Source organism: Euprymna scolopes, chromosome 20 (genome assembly GCF_053919585.1).
Source record: "Euprymna scolopes isolate OS-2025 chromosome 20, ASM5391958v1, whole genome shotgun sequence".
Lineage (NCBI taxonomy): Eukaryota > Metazoa > Mollusca > Cephalopoda > Sepiida > Sepiolidae > Euprymna > Euprymna scolopes.
Window position 1 is genome coordinate 90,189,191 of NC_136501.1, and position 22,424 is coordinate 90,211,614.

Below are 22,424 nucleotides of genomic sequence, written 5' to 3' on the forward strand. Positions count from 1 at the left end.
GATTTTTAAATTATTTTTAATAAGATTTTGAAAGATTTTAAATTATTTTTAATAGGATTTTAAAAGTATTTTTAAATTATTTTTAATAAGATTTTGAAAGTTTTTAAATTATTTTTAATAGGATTTTGAAAGTATTTTTAAATTATTTTTAATAGGATTTTGAAAGTATTTTTAAATTATTTTAAATAGGATTTTGAAAGGATTTTTAAATTATTTTTAATAAGATTTTGAAAGTTTTTAAATTATTTTTAATAGGATTTTGAAAGTTTTTAAATTATTTTTAATAGGATTTTGAAAGTTTTTAAATTATTTTTAATAGGATTTTGAAAGATTTTAAATTATTTTTAATAGGATTTTGAAAGTATTTTTAAATTATTTTAAATAGGATTTTGAAAGTTTTTAAATTATTTTTAAACGGATTTTAAAAGGTCTTAAATTATTTTTAATAGGATTTTGAAAGTTTTTTTAATTACAGTAGAACCCCGGGGCATAGTGACTCTGCGATACAGTTTTTTTTCAGGTTACGATGTGGAATACGATGTTTTTCCGGCCCCTGGTGACAGTATTTTCCCCACCTCACGGTGTTAATTATAATGTTATTTGATTATATTCATGTGTATTATATACTGTACTGTATTTTGTTATAATTTTAAATATGTATTGTATAAAATTTTGCTTAGGCCCCACCACACTGCGATTTCACCAACCCCAGAACAGATTAATGCCATATCCTGGGTTTCTGCTGTATTGTTATATTGTTTGGTTATTAATTGAACCAAATTGTTATAAAATTATAGTTAATTTTGTTTGAACCATTATTTATAAAATTATAAAATGTAAACAGATTTAAGATTTTTTAATCTTTTAAAACAAATGAAGATTTACTAAAAATTTTAAAGCCGGAAATGAACTTCTATTCGACAGTTTAAATGAGTTTAAACTTCTTCTAAATCTCGAAAGGTCATAAAATTTAATAAAAACACATTACCGTAACAAAGTGAATTAAAAATTTGGTCCAATTAATAATTTAATAACCAAACAAGACCATAATAGTGAAATTTAACTTGAAAAATATTTTTTCAATAATTATTTGGTAAAAATAATATTTTCTAAATATAATTTCTAAATATAATTATTTGGTTAAAGTAAAGACTATTATTTCTAAATAATTATTGGGTATAAATAAGTACTATTTTTTAAATAATTATTTTGTAAAATATATAATTTATTAAAATAATCATTTAGTAAAAATACTATTTTTAAAAATAATTATTTGATAAAAAAATACTATTTTGTCTAAATAATTTTTGGGTAAAAATAAATACTATTTTTCTAAATAATTATGGAGTAAAAATAAATACTTCTTTTTGAATAATTATTTTGGTAAATTATTTTAAAAAAACGGCGTAGTTTAAATAAAAAGTGAAACAAAATCAAAAGTATGTATATTTTGAAATAAATTTATTTAATATTAAAACAAAATTAATCTTTATATTTAAAGAAAACTCTCATCAAGTTGAATAACTTTTAATCTTTTTCGCTTTTACTAAACATGCACTAATTGACCTTTTCTTATTAAACAGCCACAAGAACAAATGGATGTGATTGATGTAAGTACGAATTAATAGATATTGGAATGTATAATGTAAAGAAAGTATATTCTTGTAATGGTACAGCATTTAAAATAGAGTTATGTCCCTTTATTGCATGGCAAATATGTATGATATTTATTTGTATTTCTTTGTATATAGTTGTCTGCTTTGATATTTCTGAATACAAATCTCGGTGCTTGTACAGTTTAATCAAGACATTAAAAAATGAAAATATCGAAAAAAGGTTATATTGTACGTATCCGTTTTGGACGGAAGATCTCTGAAAAACAAAATTCACTTAATTTAAGTAGTTTTATTTTTACAGTGGAAAAAACACGTTTTTATGAGAGCGCAATGAACGTAGCCATCTTTGAAGTTTTTGAACACGCCACGGGGAGATAACTCAGTTTAAAGCGCCGACCTCCTTCTCCACCTTTAATACTAGCTTTTCTTCCTAAAAATCGAACTACGACTACCTTTTGCTCGGTATCATAACAAATTGTTTTTTCGCTGTAAAAAAAAAACAAAAAAAAAACTACTTGATGAAATTAAGTGAATTTTTTTTCTAGAGAACTTCATTCCATAACGGATATGTACAATATAACACTTTTTTCGATATTTTCATTTTTTAATGCCTTGATTAAACTGTACAAGTACCCAAATCTCATATGAGATGTATTAACATGCCTTGATACCATGAAATCTCTCCTTCTAGAAAAAGGTTACATAGTCTGTAACTCTCGCATTATGTCTGGTCTTCTTATAGCCTCAGTAGACGGTGGATTGAACAGTGTATTGCCTACTGGACCAATACTTGCTTAGTTTGCTTTTATTTGTATCTTTTGCATTTAAGACTGAATTGGTGAAGCTCATTCCAGTTGCTCATTACTCTAAATCTAAACGAATGCTTCCTAATGTTGAGTCTGCTTTGACTAATATAGATAGTAATTAACAAAAACTCTGCTAACATCTTGTAATCGTTTCTTAAATGATAATCGATGTAGTTGCTATTATAATAGGTGATATGTCGTGTATAACGCTAAGCAAGCATTCAACAACCACCTGTTCTAGTCGGTGTCGGTTTATAAATATAAGCTATCTGCTCATATGCAAATTATACTTAATTTGCATATCACTACATCTCCCTATAACGGAGGGGCTTTATGCCGCGAGTACTTCTTGTACTTCATCTCGTTCCCTCCTGAACATCTTCCTTTATCTCAATCCTTTTCCTTGGAGATCTGGATCTATCACGTCTTTCCCTATAATCGCAGTGTTCCTCCTGCATATTCTGATCTTCCTCTTCTGCCTTGTCCCATTCTACTTCTTCCTCTTCTACCTTGTCTCTCTCTACTTCTTCCTCTGCAGTATCATTCTGCAGTAACTCTTCTGTTACGTCAATAATGGGCAGCTCTGAAGGCATTTCCTCATTCAATTATTCTCTTTGGCATCTTATTTGGTCAGCATGAGCTAGAACACTGTTTCCATTTTCTTTATTAAATATTGCAGTATTATGTCCTTTCTGCATAATATATTCTGCTGTCTCGGCTTCTGTATTCCGATTTCTTTGTACCACATCTTTTGATTTGTGGCATATGGCATAGTTAAAGGGGACCTTAATTGTCTGCCCATTAAGGCAGATGGACTTTCTGGCCTGCCTGCATGTGGAATTGTTCTATAACTTAGTAATAATCTTGGTAGGAAAGCATTTTCTCCTTCTGTTTCACGCATGCTTTTATGCCCTTCTTTACCGTCTGGACCATTCTTTCTGCTATCCCGTTACTCTGAGGGTGGTAGGGAGAGGTCTTGTAAGCATCCTATTTTTCTTAACCATTCATGTAAATCAGCATCCGCAAATTCTGGCGCGTTATCCATTACCAATGTTCTCGGTATCCCATTTCTCGAAAATATTACTCTTAATATTTCTTTTATGGTGGTACTTTTTTTAGCAGGTACTCTCATCACTTCAGGCCAACCTGAATATGCGTCTACTAATATTAATAATAGACCTATCTCATTGACATAGGCATGATCCATATGTACTCTGCTCCACGGTTCTGCTTCTCGGGGCCACACATGTATTTTCTTTTGCTTGAAATTCCTGAGTTCTGTGCATTTTTTGCATCCTTTTATGTAGCCTTCTACGTCTCTTGAGTACCCCAGCCACCATGCTTCCAATTTTAATCTTTGCATAGCTGCCACTCCAGAATGTATATCATCGTGTACAATTTTTATAACTTGTCTCCTTTCCTGTTTTTTCCATTTCTATCTCATTAATCAACTTCGTGAATTTATTTTTAATACATTACCGAATAGTCCATGCGTTTTTTTGCCATTTTGTAACTATAATGGGTACTACTTCATATTTTTCTTTTAGTTGTATTGAACCTTCAAAGTAACCCATAATTGCTATAATCGAGCCATCAAACTGACGTAATTGTACGTTGTTTTTTTTTTAATGCGGTTTTCCCATTTTTTCCCCACAAATTTCTGGGAATTATTGTTACTTCACTGCCAGTATCAGCATTTCAACAACACAATTGTTGATTTTAATTTTTATTTTTATATTTCCATTCCTTGATCCAGTATTTTGTATATTATCCTCTTGACATCAAAAATTTGTATATTTTCATTCTCTATTCTTTCCACATTTTTCGTTTTACATACTTCTTTGAAGTGATTCTTTTTAAAACACTTTGAACATGTTTTTCCAAACGCTGGCCATATTTCTTTTTTCCTTTCATGAATTTTTCCACAGTAAGTACATTTTTTTTTCGTTTCTGTCAGCCATTATTTTCTCGTAGTTTTTTTTTTTATATTTTGGTTGTAGGTATGTATTAATTGCTGTTGTATAAATTCTAGACACATATTCAAGGCCATGTTTGTAATTTTAACTGTTCCATTAGCTTATATCTATGTGCCGAATTATGCATAACTTCAATTAATCTTGGTTGGATTAACTCTTCTTCTGTTGTCTGCTCTTCATTTTTCGAATTCACAGTATTTACTCGCACTTCTTAACCGGTGTAAATATTTTATTATCGGTTCATCCAGTTCCTGCTTCATTGCCATAAACTTGGTCCTTTCTGCAATCACCAGTCTTTTTTTTTTTTTTTTTTTGGCCTCATGTTTCCCTTGATAACCTGACTTATTTCTTCGAAAATCATTTCTTCTAGTTCTCGAGGGTAAACTATTGTAGCAACCTTCATAATTGCTTCACAACCAGTATTAGCCGTGAACAAATCGGTGATTTCATTCCCCTCTCCTCTCTCTCTTGTCTTTCAACATTTTGCTTCTCACATTAGCAGCAAAGCAACGCATCCAAGTCTCTATGTATTCCGGGTCTTCAAAGACCAGAGAATATCCTATCGGCAACGCCATTGATATGTCGTGTATAACGCTAAGCAAGCACTCAACAACCACCTGTTCTAGTTGGTGTCGGTTTATAAATATGAGCTATCTGCTCATATATAAATTATACTTAATTTGCATATCACTACAATAGGTATTTATAAAAAGTTGTCAGAAATGTGCTTGTCTCATTTGGAAAATGTATCAAAATGAATACAATTCAAGATTTACCACAAATCTTATTGTTGGCTGGTTTTTGATCATGAAAGAGTATTTTATTTTTAACTCCTTACATCAAATGGCTTCATGCCTTGTCCGAAGCGATTTCCATTTAAAAAGATCTAACTAAAGATTCTAATGAAAGTAAACAAAATAACTAATGTCTTGGCTTTGGTGCAATGTGAAATCTAATCAAACCCAACAGAGGATTTGCTAAAACCTCTACACTTAGCCAGATAACTTATAGAAGTTATCCTAAGGATCAATCGGTTATGCTGGTATGATCATGTGGAGTATTCATTCTTCTGCAAAAAGCATGGATATCTTGAATCGCAGGAGGATTGGCTGGCCAAAGAAAACGGAAGAAAGTGATTGGATAAGGTTTTACAGAATGGAATTTGAAGACTGGTGACTCACTGAACTTTAGGAACTGCCGAGTGAACTTGTGTAATATCAACAAAAAAAAGTCTGACCCCTGGGCAAGGGAAAAGTGATATTATATGATAAAAAGAAGAAGAAGAAGAAGAAGAAGAAGAAGAAAACAAACTTTTGTATTATTTGAAGGTAGATTCCATGAACAAAACTTCTTTCTTAGAAGTGCACGCCTGTGGAACTCTCTTCCGTTTGCCTGTTTCCCACCTGACTACAACTTGGATGTCTTCAAGTCTAATATAAACAAATTCCTGATGAACCGCCCCCTTAAGTAAGGCACTTCATCAGATCTCCATTACTATAATATTATCCCATTGATTACTGTACACGCAATAACACTTATCCCCAAGTGGCTTCCGGGCCTTGATAAGTGGTGACTTCCTTGTAAAAAAAAAAAAATTTTTATTATTGTATTACTGTCCTCATCTTGAGTGTTATTCTCTTATACATTAAGAGTTTGTTTTTAACTTCTAACAGTTCTGAAAAATACTTTAGCTAAATAAAAGCTTATACAAATAAAATTTATAAGTAAAAAAATAAATGTTTTATCTATTTGGCTTACCATTCCCATCTTGAGAACGTTTCCACTGATGTAATCTCTGACCTTCTTTAGGTGTATCTTGTCAAACTCAGGGAATTTTTTATCAAGCATGAATGAGGAATCTGTATGAAATTTCGAACAGAATCTTTTATTTAATCCATAATTTTTGCCCGACTCTTTTTAAGAAGAATCATTTAAGGATGTTTGCTTTTATTTTGATACAAAATACAAAACTACAATGAGGATCATTATTTTCATCAAAATTGGAAATATTTTCAAATTTTCAACAGTTATGGCCAAATAGCTCCACTGCCTTGTGGATGTCTTGAGAAAAGCAAAGGCTAAGAAAGTTAAACCCTGACAAAAAATAAATCTAGTTTGGAGTTCGGATAGGCGGATGCTGAAACACTACAACACGTTTCTGGCAACTCGTGCAGCTGCACTGGCTCTGACTGTATTGGTTTGCCTTTCCATCAGACTTTGCCTGCAACGCGAGAGGGGGACTCTGGTAACTGGGCAAACTTACGTCTCCTTATAACTCGCCCACGTCTGCATCTGGAAAACCAATTACTGTTTCAAACTGTACAGCCACAACAGATGCTGCAGTGCACCAAACTAATGAATGCCATTGTTTCATTAGACAGAAGATTGCCATCACACAAAAAAAGGAATAGCTTGCTTTTGGGCCATCAGCTATGATTGGACAGAAGTCTTAAGTAATTTGTAATTATTTTCTTAGTATCACCAGCACTGAGGATTGAACTTTCAGCCTGCAAAAAACTGATACTTAGAACAGTTTGTTCTTTATCACTTTATTCATTACACTATAGATCCTTGTGGACAGTTCTAGTATAAAGGTTCTCGATAAGATATACCTGAAGAAGGTCGGAGGTTGCATTGGCAGAAACGTTGTGAGAATAACATCGAAGATGAGAACAGTTGTCTGAATAATCCAAATAATAATAACTATCAATCCTTATCTAAAAAGAAATCTGAAGCATTTTATTAATTATTCAATCACAAACGACAGAAGTTTATGTTGAAATCATAACGTTTGAAATATCTTCAGTTTTCAAAAGAAAAAATCAGAAACTACATATCAACTAAATGGCAAGACATGTGTAATCTTTTCCCCGAAGAAATAGACTACATTTCATCATGTCTTTCATCAAAGAATGGCAACTAGGTCGTAAAAGAGCAAGGAGGAAGAAGGTGGTATAAGCAAGAATATGAATTAGTCTTATTCACTAAACATGAGTTCAAAATAGACTTCGGGGCCTGGTGGGAGATGTCCTTTTCTCTTCGCTGCAACCTCTGTCTCACAGAAGAGATGTTGCGAGTTTGTCTCTGCTTTATCGTTATTTTCATGGAAAGTGTTCGACTGAGCTTCAATCTATGGTCCCCCCTCGCCAAACTTTCACAAGAAACACTAGACTAGCTGAAAACATTATCAATAATTTTCCCCACTCTTTATCTGTACCTAAACCTAAACATAGATTCCATGATCAAAGCTTCTTCCTTAGAACTGCACGCCTGTGGAATTGTCTTCCGTTTTCCTGCTTTCCAGCTTTCTATAATATGGTTGTCTTCAAGTCCAACGTGAACAAGTTTCTGATGAGCCGTTCCACTTAAGTTAACAAATTTACCGAACTTCCATTACTATCGATTACTATATTGTCCTTTTGACTACTCTACACTCTTTAACCCTTATCCTTGAGTGGCCTATCGGCCTTGATAAGTGGTGACGTCTATGTAAAAAAAAAACAAAAAAAAAAACCTCATTCATATTTCCTGAAGGGAGAAGAACCTCCAACATGCAATGCCAGTCACTCTTTATCATTGAACGTATTGAATTCATTGCATGTAAACATCTACAACAACTCAAACCAAAATGCTACCAAATAAACAATATAAAGAACCTATTTAACAATGTTCATGTAGAAAATATACTTAATTTTCTGAAAGTTAAAAGAGTTTACAAAAAAATTAGAAAAAACACAAAATTTAATCACTTCCTACTACTTTATGTTTAAAATAATAATAACAAAGAAACCCATACAACCCAAATACTACTGCAAATAACATATGCATAAAAAACCTACACATAAGAATAACGTGCACATAAAAATCTACGATAAATAATCTTTCATGCCATTAAATGACCTAACAGGATGAATCTGTCATCAGAAAACAACTATTTTCAATTTATCACATTTAATCAAATTCAGAACAGAATAGGATAATTCGTCTGTTTTAATGACAGAACATTCTTCATCAATGCGAGTTCAGGTAGATTGTTAGTTTTTTTGTTGTTGTTTTTTTTTTATTACATTTTCACCCCAAACCAGGCACAGTGCCACTTTGATGTACGGGGCTACTATCAGGGACATAAGTTGCAGGGATACTATGTAGGGAGTTGAGCAACAAGATGTCTGTCCACATTACACTTGAACTTCTGCATGTCAGTACAGTTCAGGAAGCAGGAACACGGAAGGGAATTCCAAAGTCTAGCAGTTCTGGGGAAGAAACTATTAGAGTAGAAGGCTTTCTTACATCTAGGAATTTCTACTGTATAGGGGTGGGACTTTGTTGCTTGTCGGGTTTGACGGAGATATTTACGTTGAGGGGGTACAAGGGCTTGTAGTTCGTCAGAGCATCCACCATTAAAATACTTGTAAAACAGGCAGAGGAAAGCAACATTTCATCGGTGGGACAGAGGTTGAAGCCTAGAATGCAGAGTGAAACAGTCACATTTGCGAGTGATTTTTCCACGTGGTGACTAGAAATAATAAAACGCTTATCTTTTGATGATTATATTTTCTTTTTCACTGACAACCTTCCAAAGTTTATTACTGAATGAAAAATGTTTTTTTTTTTAAATCTTTACTCTTTTCAATAAAACGAGCAAATTCAAGTTATTTTAAACAATAAAAGTTTAATAGAAAGATATACCTTTTTTTAACAAAGGCTGTTAAAAAAAGAAAAAGACCATCTGAGGAAATTTGAATGTTTGTATGTTCAAGTCTAAACATAAAATTCGGTCCTTAGAATCACACTTATGTAAAAAAATATACAGAAAAATCTTTATGATGTAGTACTTGTAACAGGACGAAGATGTCATATTCCAAAAATCGCATGGGTTTGGCTAGTAACTTTTCTATTTTGCCAGTAAACGAAAATATTTAGTTGTCAAAGTTCATCTAAAAGTAAATTTGTCTGTAGAGTCCTGTGATAATAAACACAAAAATTTATGATCAGCCATTTTGAGTTTCAGAACAGTTTCAGATGGTTCGCCGTTACACACAAGTCCTGGTAGGTGACTTGTTTGTAGTAGACAGTTCCACAGAACAAAATATTCTTACCGTGTCGAAACCTGGGAAGGAACATGTGAAATTGCTCCAGAAAAGGTTTAATATTTATGAAGCAATTCTGGTTTCTGATTGGTTTGTAGCAGAACGTGAATTTATTTGATTCGTCAGTTCTTAGCAGCATCGTTTATAAATAGAATCGTCCGTGTGGGATCATACCCCATTAATAGGTCCAAAATATTGCAACAATCAGCCACAATCAATAGTTTACCGACAGTGGTCTGGTAGATTGTGTGGCCATTAGGCTTCTCTCGTGACCTCCGTTTAGTCTTGAAAGACAATGGATACCTCCTGTAACAGACGCTACATGCATAATTGTGAAGCAAGGGTTGCGCAATCCCAACTACACCTTTTCTTGATCAACATTAGTTCAATCCAGGGTCAAAGGCAAGTCCAGGACGAATGGAAACAATGCCGAGATAAGCGGAGAGCACATACAGCACCTGTTAGTCCCAAATGGTCACCCATTTAGTACTGACGAAGCTCAGCCTCACCTAATTTTGGTGATCTAACAAGTGTGTCAACATGATTATGCTTAGGGATTTCCCACATGTAAATTTACATAAAGTAAGATAAAGCCTGAAAGGGTGGACCTCCTAGGACTACCTAGAACAAATACCTCAGCCCGATAAAGCAGCGCCAAAAGATGCCACAGTGAACCATCCTCTGTTGGGCTGATTGTCAAGGACGTATCTTTAACTTGTAATTATAGGTAGACATCTGTTCTTACACCTGAAATAATTTTTGCTTAATTGAAGTATAACATTTATTTGATTGATGCAAAAGAAGATAGTCAATCATTGGAAACATTATTTCCTAAAGTTATTTGGAAAATTTAAAACCCCATAATCATTAATTATTTACTAGGGTAATCAGTTACTAGGTTAATCACTTCTTGAAACGAACTCGGTTTGTATCTACCAATAATGGGTTAAAAAAAAAATCTTTCTCACAAATAAAGTTTTCTATAATGAAAAAGATCTTTTTTTATATAAATTTTGTAAATTTACAAAAAAGTCCAAGCTCAATGAATGCCTTTTTATTGGGTTCCAGAGGATATACAGTGTAGCATAATAATTCTCCAAGTTAAACATATCAAGTTTTCTCAGTTAATTATTTATTATTTTTTAAAGGGCATCCATTACAATATTGTTTCGTATTGCAATCAACAAGTCTGCGAAATTGTGTTATTGCTGCATATTTAGTCACGTACTCTTCAGATGTTTACCTTAATTTTTTTTTTTATAAAAACACCCTTTTGGACAATTTACATGAACCATTTGTGTGTGGGGGGAATGGTCTCTACTAAACCATTCTGTCAATTTTTGGTCTACAGAGTTGAAACTTGATATATAGGGTATTTTTACTTGTAGAACAAATTCAAACTGGTTTTTAGGTGGTCAAAATAACTGTTAAGGGGTCAAAATTGAAAAATCAGAACTTGGCAGGTGTAAGTCGACTTAAAGCGCTTCTCTACGCATGTACAAGTATACATTTATACATTAAACTGCATTAATTTTAAAGTTCTGATATCTATTTGTTTTTAGGTCACATCGTATCGAATACCGCAGGAGAGCTAAATGTTTTGGTTTTGATTCTAGCTGATGGCACCAAAGTCATATATATATATTTTTTCTTTACTTTTGAAATCACTGCTACATATTGGGTACAATATAATAATCAATACAGAATTGACTTTATAATAATAAATACTAAATCTGCATAAATTAAAATATCATATTTAAACGTATTTGATGATCATGTTATGCCGAGCGTTCTAGTAATAATGAATCATCTTACAGTTAATACCAACAGCAGAATGAAGAGAAAAAAAGCTTGCTTTGAAAAAGATGTATACCAGCAATAGTCTTAGAAAAAAATTTTTTTTAATGATTTTATTCCTTTAATAACAAAATTACTCGGTCTTTAGACTAGGAACAGGGTGTAGTACCTGTTCTAATACTACACTTCACCATTTCTGTCCTCGATCAGTGGAGGATAAATCCTCCCAGACTGAGGCAATTTTAATTTTTGTTCATATCCAGAGTGCCCCTTTTGGGGAAGGTGGATTTTCCCCGCATTAAAAATCGACCTTGTGTCTAACTCTGCCCTCGTAGGAAAGCAAGTAAATAAGAACAAAATTATATAACATTATTTGGTGTTTCTAAATTTTTTCAAATAATGTTTTCAATATCACTAAACTCTTTCTAAACGCACCAACCACACAGATTCAGACTAACCGGCAATAACATCGAATATAGCAAAGTGTTCTCTCCACGAAATGTTCTGAATTTTCCAAATAACCATAGTTGAATAGTATTTGAAAACTAACAATAACAAATGCTTATGCTTAATAATTGTCTGTATTTTTATCATTGTATCAAAGTTTACAGTTACACAAAGGTGCTGAGTTCAATCCTGAACGAAGGCAGTGAAAAGTAACATTCAAAACAGAGAATCAGCAACTATGTCCCAGAGCCTAGCTGGAGTCCGAACACGGTACCCCCGTAACAATAATAAAGGGTTGGGTTCGAGACTCCTAACAAACGGTTCTCCAGTTCGATACAAAACACCTGATGAAGGCCGAAGGGCAAAACGGCCGAAACGTTGTGACGATAACAACCAAGATAAGGAAGTCAGTCCGACAATCTCAAGCTTATGCTTAATGTTTGTATTTAAAGTAGTTAATGATCGCATGCTGCTGAAGATAATGTTGTTTGTTTAGGGTTCCATTTTGGATACTAATCCAGAATCTGACTCGGGATCGTGTCGGCATGAAGCAGCTGGAAAAGTTGCCGGGAAAAGCCGACGCAAACACTGCCAGATGAGAGATTTAAAACGCTGGAAAAAAACATTGAATACAAGAAGATAAATTTTATTATATGAAAGAAATAGTTTAATGTGATAGTTGTGCATTATTTTGGATAACTTTAAGAAATTCTCCGCGTGTTATGAGGATCGAATCCTGCAAAGGTGAAAACAAAAAAACTTGTCCTCCAAAACTAAAATGCACAAGTGTCAATTTTTTTTATAATAAATATTATCTGCTTCCACATTTTTCTTCTATATCTAGAATTGTACATGTGAAGCCAGAATATTATAATATTTCGGGGATATAACCTCTTTCTTAAAGGTTTCTATTTCTTTATTTCACGTTACTCTCATTTTAATTTTAACCTCAGAATCAAATGTTTAAGTTCCCAGTTAGTTTTTAAAGTATATTTTGTTTAATAAATACTCTTATTTTATTTTAAATTTTAAACGTATTTAATATTTTATTGTATGATTATATACACGTGTTGGAAGAGAAAAAATTACAAATATACTGATTGTCGTTTTTGTATCTTTCAGGGAGAAGCTGAAATAAATCTGAAAATGATTGAACTACGGACAGAAAACCACAAAGACTATTTGCATCGCACCAGAAATAATAAGGTTGGTATGAAGACGTATAACTGCAGGAAGACTGGCAACTGTCTGTCTGTCTGTCTGTCTCTGTCTCTCTCTTTATATATATATATATATATATATATATATATATATATATATATATATATATATATATATATATATATGTGTGTGTGTGTGGATTTTTTTAACAATCAATTTTAATACCTTTTAAATGGTATTATATTGATTATTGTACCAATATTAACCTCGGTTTAGCTCGATGAGAATTCAGAGCAATATAATTTATACAATCAGAAAAAACAACACCATTTTTTTTAGTAGTACACAATTTTTGTTTTTATTATTTTTTTATGACATGTTATTATATATTTTTTCTTAGTCTGACAGCTGTTTCGAAGGGTAAAAGGACAAACGGTTGTTTTAATTATAACATACCGAATTTTCATTATTTACCGTTCTCTTCGGGGACAATTAAAATCAATTAATTACAGTCAAAAAATTGTTTTTAAAACTCACATGGGGATGGAATTTTTTTATCGAGGTTGCCATCTTTAAAAATTTTCCATGGGTTTTTTTATAGATCTATATTTTCTTTTTGTTAGCCTTATTTTCGTATTTTTTGGTTTTTTAATTTCTTTCCAATTTATGTATCTAATATCAATTATGTTAATTCTGCATTCTTATTTTGTTTCTTCTTTTATTACGTTTGATTTATTATTTACGAAATTATTTAATTAATTTTTTAACTTCTTCTTAAGCTAGTAATTTTTTCCTTTTTTTTTCGTATCTCTTGGGTGTTTACGTTACATTTTATTTTTTAGCCGTCTATACGTATTTTTTTCTGTTATTGTTTTTTTTTCCGTATTTATTTTATTATTAGGCTAAAATGGTTATCATTATGTACATATTTATTATTTATTATTCTTATATTATGTTTTTTGTTAATTATTTTCGTTATTTCCCATTTATAATGTTTAGTGTCAAGTTTACGGTCTTTTCTGATTTTGCGATTAAAGGGAATTAACTCTATCAATTCTTTGTTTCTTATTTATTCAGTCATTAACTTACATCTTTTAGAATTTGTGCATTTACCTTATAATTTAGTAGTCAAAGGGAAATAACTTATTTATTTTTTGTTTCAATTATTAATCTTTGTCATTTTTGCTAATTTTTTTATTTATCATATTATTATTTATTAATCATGTGTATTTATGTTGTGTTCAGGTTTGTTATTTATAAGTTTATTTGCTATTCTAATTTTTTTTTTTTTATTCATTTATCTTAAACTCGGTTTTTTTTTGGTGAAAAGAAAATATTTTTGTTCAGTTTTTGTCTATCTATTTGTTTACTTATTATCTATATCTTGATATTAGGAACTTATTTTTATGCAGACATATTTGTATGTTGTCTGTACGGTGATTTAACAATGAGTTTTTATCAGATGTTAGTATTTTGTAGGATTCTAGTAAACATAAGGAACATTTGCCTGATTTTGATGGATGATAACTTTTTGCCCTACCTATCACGGACCATTTCAAAGTGTACTCTATATTTTTGCTTTTTAGCTCACGTATCCATTCCCCAAGTGCAGTGTCATTATTATTTTTCTTTCTATTTGTTTCCCTCCCACTATGGTTATTATTAGTATTATTAGTGTTTGCTGTGTTATTTATTATATTTCTGCTACTATTATTGTTTTTGTTAAATGATGAAATATGATTGTTTAGCCGGGTTTTAAACTGAGTGCTCGTACTATCAATGTATGCTTTTACACCTCTATTAGTTTTAACTTCACATTTATATACAACATCTGATACGAGGCAATTTCCTTCTAACGGGCATTCCATAGCTACACGGCAGTTGCATCCACAGTTTTCATTCCTATTATTTGCTAAGTTATTATTATTTGCTTTTTCTATTTTGGCTCTGTTCGTTCCTATTATATTTCTAATTAAATTTGGTGAGGTTGAGTAAGAAATTTTTACAGTGTTTTTGTTTATGATTTTACTTAATTTATTGCTTGGTGGAAAGTTTTTATCTATTATTTCATAGAATTCTTTTGGAATATTATTTTTAATATGTATAGAGTATGGGATGTTGAACCATGTTTGTTGCTTCCTCCTGTTCTTTCTATTTGTGTTAGTGTTGTTCTCCCTTCTTATTGTTTTTTCACGAGTGCTGGTACTTATGTTGTTATCAGTTCTGTTATTTGTTCCTATTTTATTTCTATTTCTATTCATTACTCTATTATATGATATTATATTTACATTTGTCCTAAAGTTAGTGTGTTCAACATTATGGTTCTTTATGTACTGTATTCTTTTATTGTAACCTGATTTTTTTATTGCTTCGTTATAGTACTCCCTATTTTTGTTAAATTTGTCTTCATTAATTGATATTTTAGATAGTCTTTTAGATATGTTTGGTATTATTGCAGCTTTCATGGATGGTGGGTGATTAGATCTATTATCAATGTAGTACAATGCCTGGTTAGGTTTGTGGTAAGGTTCATAAGTTTTATTTATTATATCTAGGGTAAAGTCCAGAAAGTTAACGGTTTTGTAGTTTTCATTGAAGGTTATTGTTAGTCCTAAATCATTAAATATTTTCTTTATCTTAGTTTTTGTGTTCTTAACTATTCTTATACTACCATTTATGTAAAACAGAGCATCATCACGATATAGCCCACCTTTTAGCTCTGGAATCTCTTCACTTAGTTTCTGCAATATGTATAGGCCTACTACATCAGTTGCCTGACTGGAGTCTGCCGATCCCATCGTGATGTCGAAGTTTAGGTCCCTGTTATTCCTAGTCCAAAGTTTATTATCATATTTTATTATTGATCGTCTCGCTAAGTTAACTATATCTGTTTCTATTTTGGTTATGCTAGTGAGAGTTTTTGCAAAGGATATTGCATCTTTAAAGAGTTGTGGTGTTATGGAGGGATAATATGCGTCTATATCGAAGCTAATTAACATACTGTTACTTCTAATACTTATATTTTTGAACCAATCTATTACTTCATCTGAGGATATCCATAGGTGGTTTGTTATTTTCTGTTTAATCTTAGGTATAATGCTATCAAGAATTTTTTTACTTATATTTCCTATGTCAGATATACATGGGGATATAAGCCTAATGTTAGGGTTTATATTAAAGTTTTCTTTGTGGTCTTTCAAAGTAAATCTTGGGGTTAATGGGGTAAATACCTCTATTTTATTGCTAATGCCTATTTCTTCACATATTTCTTTAATGGATGTGTTTATACTATCTAACTCACTGTTTTCTGCAATTCTATATTTTTTCCCCAGTTCTGTTAGGATCAAGTCATTATATTTATTATAGTCTATGGAGTAAATGTTCATAGTTTTGTCTGCAGGTACCTTCAGCATGTCATCATCTTTGATCTTTTTAAATGTTTCATTTATTTTTTGTAGTCTGGGATTCATGTATTTTTGTTTTTTCTTCTTTTTTAAGCCTTTTACCATGTTTAGCATATCAAGTTCGAAATTGTCAAGAGCAGGGATGTTTGGTGGGCTTTTTCTCGTTTTGATTCCATATTTTTTATCAAATTTTGTTGGTTCTCTATTGTTTCCTTCATTTCTACACAAGAAATGAAGAAAACAATAGAGAACCAACAAAATTATATATACATACATATATATATATATATATATATATATACTAGCAGGTGGTCTGGCGTTTCCCAGTGAATCTTTACTTTCATTTTTGCGTCCCCATACATGATGTCATCTGTACATTATGTATGACGTCATAGCACATATGTATGTATATTATACCAGGTTCATGCTATGACGCCAATGACGTCATTGTGAACAAACAAACAAACAATCAATCAAACAGACAAACAGACAGAAATACGGATTTATTATAATAACTTATTGGGAGAGAGCCCCGTCAGAATGCCCACTTTATAAGGAAAATAAAAGTAAGAACGTAGTAGATATTGTTCTGATCTTCTGAAATGAATAAATGTGTGTGTGTGTATGTGTGTGTGTGTTTGCGTGTGTGTGTGTGCGTGTGTGTGTGTGCGTGCGTGTGTGTGTGCATGCGTGTGTGTGCGTGTGTGTGTGTGCATGTGTGTGTGCGTGCGTGTGTGTGTGCGTGCGTGTGTGTGTGCGTGTGTGTGTGTGCGTGTGTGTGTGTGTGCGTGTGTGTGTGCGTGCGTGTGTGTGTGCGTGCGTGTGTGTGCGTGTGTGTATGTGCGTGTGTGTGTGCGTGCGTGCGTGCGTGCGTGCGTGTGTGCGCGTGCGTGTGTGCGCGTGCGTGTGCGTGTGTGGAGAAAGAGCGAGATCAGTTCCAATTGTGATAAAACGTCATAATTCTTAAAATTAATATTTCATTCTTGCAATTACTTATAGTTTTGTTGTCTTACAATCGTTTCACAACAGACATAAAAAATAACACAATCTTTAGTTGTCCACACGTTGCTCATCAGAGACCTTGATTTACTTGTAAAAATAAGTTTACAGGTTGAAAACATGAATTTATTTATAAAAGGGCGATGCAGTTTGCTTGAAGCATTTTGCATAATGTATATATATAGAGAGAGCTAATGAGCAGACTTTGCTTCTTTATTTAATTGTTAACATAAGAATACTGTTTGAAAGCAAATAAGATGGAAAACATGCCATCGAAGAAGGTTATTAGAGACTTCTCTTCTGAAAAAGTAAACAAATGAAAACAGCAGACATAGCGTAGACGTCATTTTGGATGCGGTAAGTGGAGATGGGATCCTTACGTCAAGATTTAAAACTTGAAATCGGATAAAATTTAAAATTACCGGTTAATAAAATTTTGTTTACCTTTAAGTAATAAACTAATAATGAATATAAAATGTTAGATTTTATTGGACAGCTGAATGCAGAAAAACCGTTAGTTTAGAAATTTACGTGGCCACAACGTTAATTGGCCTTTGTGCATTACTTTCACGGAACAACTTTTTTGTTTTCATTTTGAAGATCGCAGAACGTAAGGGAGAGTATTTAGTTCTCTCCCACTGCAAGAACTTAGACACCATGATCGGAAAGTAGGATTAAGAAGTCAGCGCCCCTGAGGAGGAGCACCCTGACCTGCAAAAAGTACCTGAGCGGGCCCCGTCGGCATTCCCTGGTGAGGGCACTTCATGCGATTAGCAATAAACTAACCCATTCTCAAAGAGAGCAAGCATAGCATGCGAGGGTGGACCTCTTAGAACTGCACACAACGAGCATTATACCACAATCAACAGGGACCAGGTCATAATCATTTCTGTTGATTTTGGGGGCCAATCATAAAAATCTCTAGAACAGAGAGGCCGTGTCTGAAAATGTCAATAACACAAAATAAAATGCTAATTAACTGAACATTTATTAAATTAAAATAAAATTTTCAAAAATTATAATAACACAAAATGAAACGTTAATTATATAAACATTTATTAAATTAAAATAAAATTTTCAAAACTTATAATAACACAAAAGAGAATTTTTTTTCAATTTTTTTTTTTACACAAAATTTAAAATTCCAAAATGAATGCATATGATTTATTTTTTGCTTTGAGAAAACATTTTTTTTTTTTTTTACAAAATCTAAATTTCTGAAAAGAATGAAGGTCGTCAAAATGTATGACTTTTAAAATTTATGTAACAAAGCGCATATGGGCGCGTGTGAGAAAATCAGTAGCAGCAGCCAAAGGATAGCTGACTAGCAAAAATATTAGTAGCAGCCGTTAAAGCATGTATGTAAATTAGCAAGTGTGCGCAAGATTGCGTCACAAGAAAAGGAGAGAAAAAAAACGCGTGGTTGAGAGGAGAAGCAAGTTGCAAGCCAGGGAAGATGGACATGTAAAGGTGGCGAGGAGAAAGACTTTTAAAAAGCACACGTGTGTGCGAAAGGATTTTGGAAATATAATGAAATGCATTGTTTTGGAAGAACCACATACAAATGCATTTCATTTGCACTTTTTAAAAAAATGCTGAGTCGGATTTTTATTTCTTTCCTGTTTTATTTGTTTATTCCTTTGCGGCGATCCCAGACAGCGTGTGGGTCTGAGAGGTTTGAAGTGTAATAACACAGTTAAGAAGTAAAATTACGAGTCATTAGATTTTATTTGACTTTTTTCTTGCTGGGAGAAAAAACGTTTTTTTTACAAAATTTTAATTTATGCAACAAATTGCATTGTCTCCCCTGTTATGCAATCTTCAAAATCAAAGCAAAAAAGTTATTCCATAACAGTAATGCCAATGTCCAAGTGCCTATTAATCTCATTATGTCAGAGTCTACAATGTGGATGATTCTAACTCCAAATAAATATGTCAAGTATACTAAATAATATTAATTCTAACAACATATGGTTGACTGGCTCATTATTCCATTTTCTTTTTCACATTTTAGAAGAAAGAGTTTGACTTGCTTCCCATTGGCTGTTTGGCCAGAGACAGCGCAATCTTTAGACGTGAGGGCGACAAAGGAATCTTGGCAAGGGAGTTAATCATGGGTAAGTGAAACTGAGTTATTTCCCTTTCTAAGATTCCGTTTTAATCTCTGTATATATTTTAATTTGCAGTAAAAAAAAAATTAATAATGCTTAGTTGAGTTCTACTTCTATATACATTGAATGTACATGCATTGATGTTCTGTGAGTACACGGAAGAAAGCATCAGCAGAGCCATTAACTGTTGATGCCAAAGTATCGGCAGCAGCTGCGTATGACATTAATGATAAATTAATGTGTATGTTTATTTCATGTGTGTATATATGTGTAAGCTCTAAAACATTGAAGTAATAACATCAGCTATGCAAGCCATAAGGCTCTAATAAATATTGGTGTATATGTGTATTTCATATGTGTGTGTGTGTGTGTGTGTGTGTGTGTGTGTGTGTGTGTGTGTGTGTGTGTGTGTGTGTGATCACCCTGGAGAGTGGGGTGGGATTATCAGTAAGTGCAGAGATGACTGATAAGCCCAATAATATGATTGTAAGGATCATAACTTGATAAGCCTAATCTTTACTTAAAATGTTCTGCTGCAGTGAGAACAGAGAATGGTAGCAGAGTTCAAGGTTTTTTTTTTTTTTTTTTTTTACACAGACATCACCACATTATCAAGGCCAAGAGGCCACTCAAGGATAAGGGTTAAAGAGTGTACAGTAGAAATTGGACAATATAGTAATCATTAGTAATGAAAATTCGGTAAATTTGATAACTTATATGGAACGGCTCATCAAGAACTTATTTACGTTAGACTTGAAGACAACCATATTGTAGTCAGCCGGAAAGCAGGAAAACGGAAGACAATTCCACAGGCGTGTAGTTCTAAGAAAGAAGCTTTGTTCATGGAATCTATGTTTAGGTTTCGGCACAGATAAAGAGTGGTTGGAAAGCATTGTTCTTCATGTCTTGCCTGTAATTCTCTGCAGCAGTTTTCCTGTCGCTTTCATATTAGTGGGCCCTGTCATGAACAGCGGCCCGCCACTTTGTTCTATCTAAAGATGTCTGCTCACATTATAATGTATATACATATATATATATATATATATATATATATATATATATATATATATATATATATATATATATATATATATATATAGTGAATAAATGACAAAAAACTATTTCTTCTGATGAGTTAAGGGCATAATAGATTCACTGATTGATATAATAATTACTGAATGATTTTGCACTATGAAACAGATACTGTCAAGAATTGTAAATGTCAACTGAATTAAAGGAATAAATTATAAGATTGTCAACATCATGAATTTTGGAATATAGTTTTTGTCATTTATTCACTATATTGCTCTGTAATTACATTGAACTTTTTAAATAAGGATTGGTATATATTATAAGAAAATATATTTCTACAGATATATATATATATATATATATATATATATATATATATATATATATATATATATATATATATAATTTTCAAATACCTACAGACACTAGTGTTTCATCCTTTCGGGAATCAGAGTGTCATGATTAAAGCAGGTCGGGAGATTCCAACTCGGGTACGAAGCCATCTCTGACTCCATCCTTAACATGTCGTTCCCTCTCACTTGTTACTCAGGGCCAAGTTTACAACTATATCCGAAGTGCCATGCTACATGTGAATGAATGTCTGGGCTCCCACTAGCGTGATCTTTCTGTGAATGCAGAGGAATAATATGGCCATGGTTTTGTTGATTTATTGTGTGAGCTAAGATCAGAATAAAATATAATTTCTATTGGAATTGATTTTTAAAATACATCCACAATATACTAAGCAAAAACATGTGGTCAGATAGGACATTTTTCTGTTAGTTTACACTGCCACCTTAAGGAGGAGGTAATGTCTGGGAGGATGGTTTGACCATAAACGAATATATACTACACTACTTCGTTCCTCTTCTAAAAATAAAAGAAAGAGACAATGGCACTAATTTGTTGATATTGCAAAAAAAAAAAAAACTGTTTAATTACAATACTATAGATAAAACTATCTAATTAAAATAAAAAAAACAATAAAATTACTTATTACAATTAAAAATAATAATTAGCCGATTTAATCATAATAATAATAAATTGTCAACTGCTCCAGTAGGTGTATCAGAATTTTGGGGGAATTTTTTACACCTCTAACACGAAACTGCAAATAATATATAAAAAAAAACTCGTAATTTCTCTTTTAAAAGTGGGTTGTTTATTTTCTTTATGGATTATACTTCCAAAATAAACTATTAAAGTTGTATAAAAAGTAATAGAAATATTATTTTTTATTAAAAAAAAACAAAAAAAAACGGTGTCTACAAAGTGCCGGCCAGCGTCAATGCAGCCAATTTTTTTTTACGTAATGAAATCAATTGAATTTTACGAGTTAAATATTTTTCAATTTTTAAACTTTAAAAATCTATCAACATTTTTCTATTGATTCAATTTTTACAATATTTTCAGGGTCAATGTGAAATTTTATGCTCTTTCCAATAAACCGAATAAAATATTTTAGACAAACGTTTGTTTTTAAATTCACCCCCCTTTGAAATAGCTATTAAAAAGTAAATAATTAATTTACTCACCAAAGTGTTATATATCACAAATTGAAGATAAAAGATCAATAAATAATATATTCAAATTTAAAACAAAAACGAAGTGTTTTTTTTTAGAAATTTACCTGTAAAGTGCGAAGTTTAAAACTTAAAAAAAAACACGTTGTTCTTTTTTTTTTTGTTTGTTTTTAATGAAACCTTATAATCTTCTTATATTGTACAGAAAGTTTCGTTTTATTACGAAAATTATTTCTATTTCATTCAATTTTTTTTTTTTAGATATTAAAAAAAAAAATTCACTCCATGAAGTGGAAATTAAATATATTAAATCAAAAACACGCGTATTTTTTGAGAAAAGAAAAGAAATATTTCTCGAACTGTTTTTTTTTTAAGGCAAAAAATTATAAATAAAATGTGACTAGTTTTCAGGTATTTACTTCCTTCTGTCCACCCATAATTCAAAACAATAATAATAAAAAA

At 31.8% G+C, this 22,424-nt stretch overlaps 1 protein-coding gene across 1 annotated transcript in view; it reads left to right on the forward strand.

Annotated features, from left to right (window-relative positions):
* LOC145241627 (uncharacterized) overlaps positions 1–22,424 on the forward strand; it is a 377,797-nt gene that overhangs the window by 66,055 nt on the left and 289,318 nt on the right. Inside the window, exons 14-16 of the mRNA XM_080104710.1 lie at positions 1,584–1,610; positions 12,855–12,938; positions 19,311–19,413. Coding sequence (XP_079960836.1) covers positions 1,584–1,610; positions 12,855–12,938; positions 19,311–19,413 — 214 coding nt within the window. The remainder of the gene's footprint in view (positions 1–1,583; positions 1,611–12,854; positions 12,939–19,310; positions 19,414–22,424) is intronic.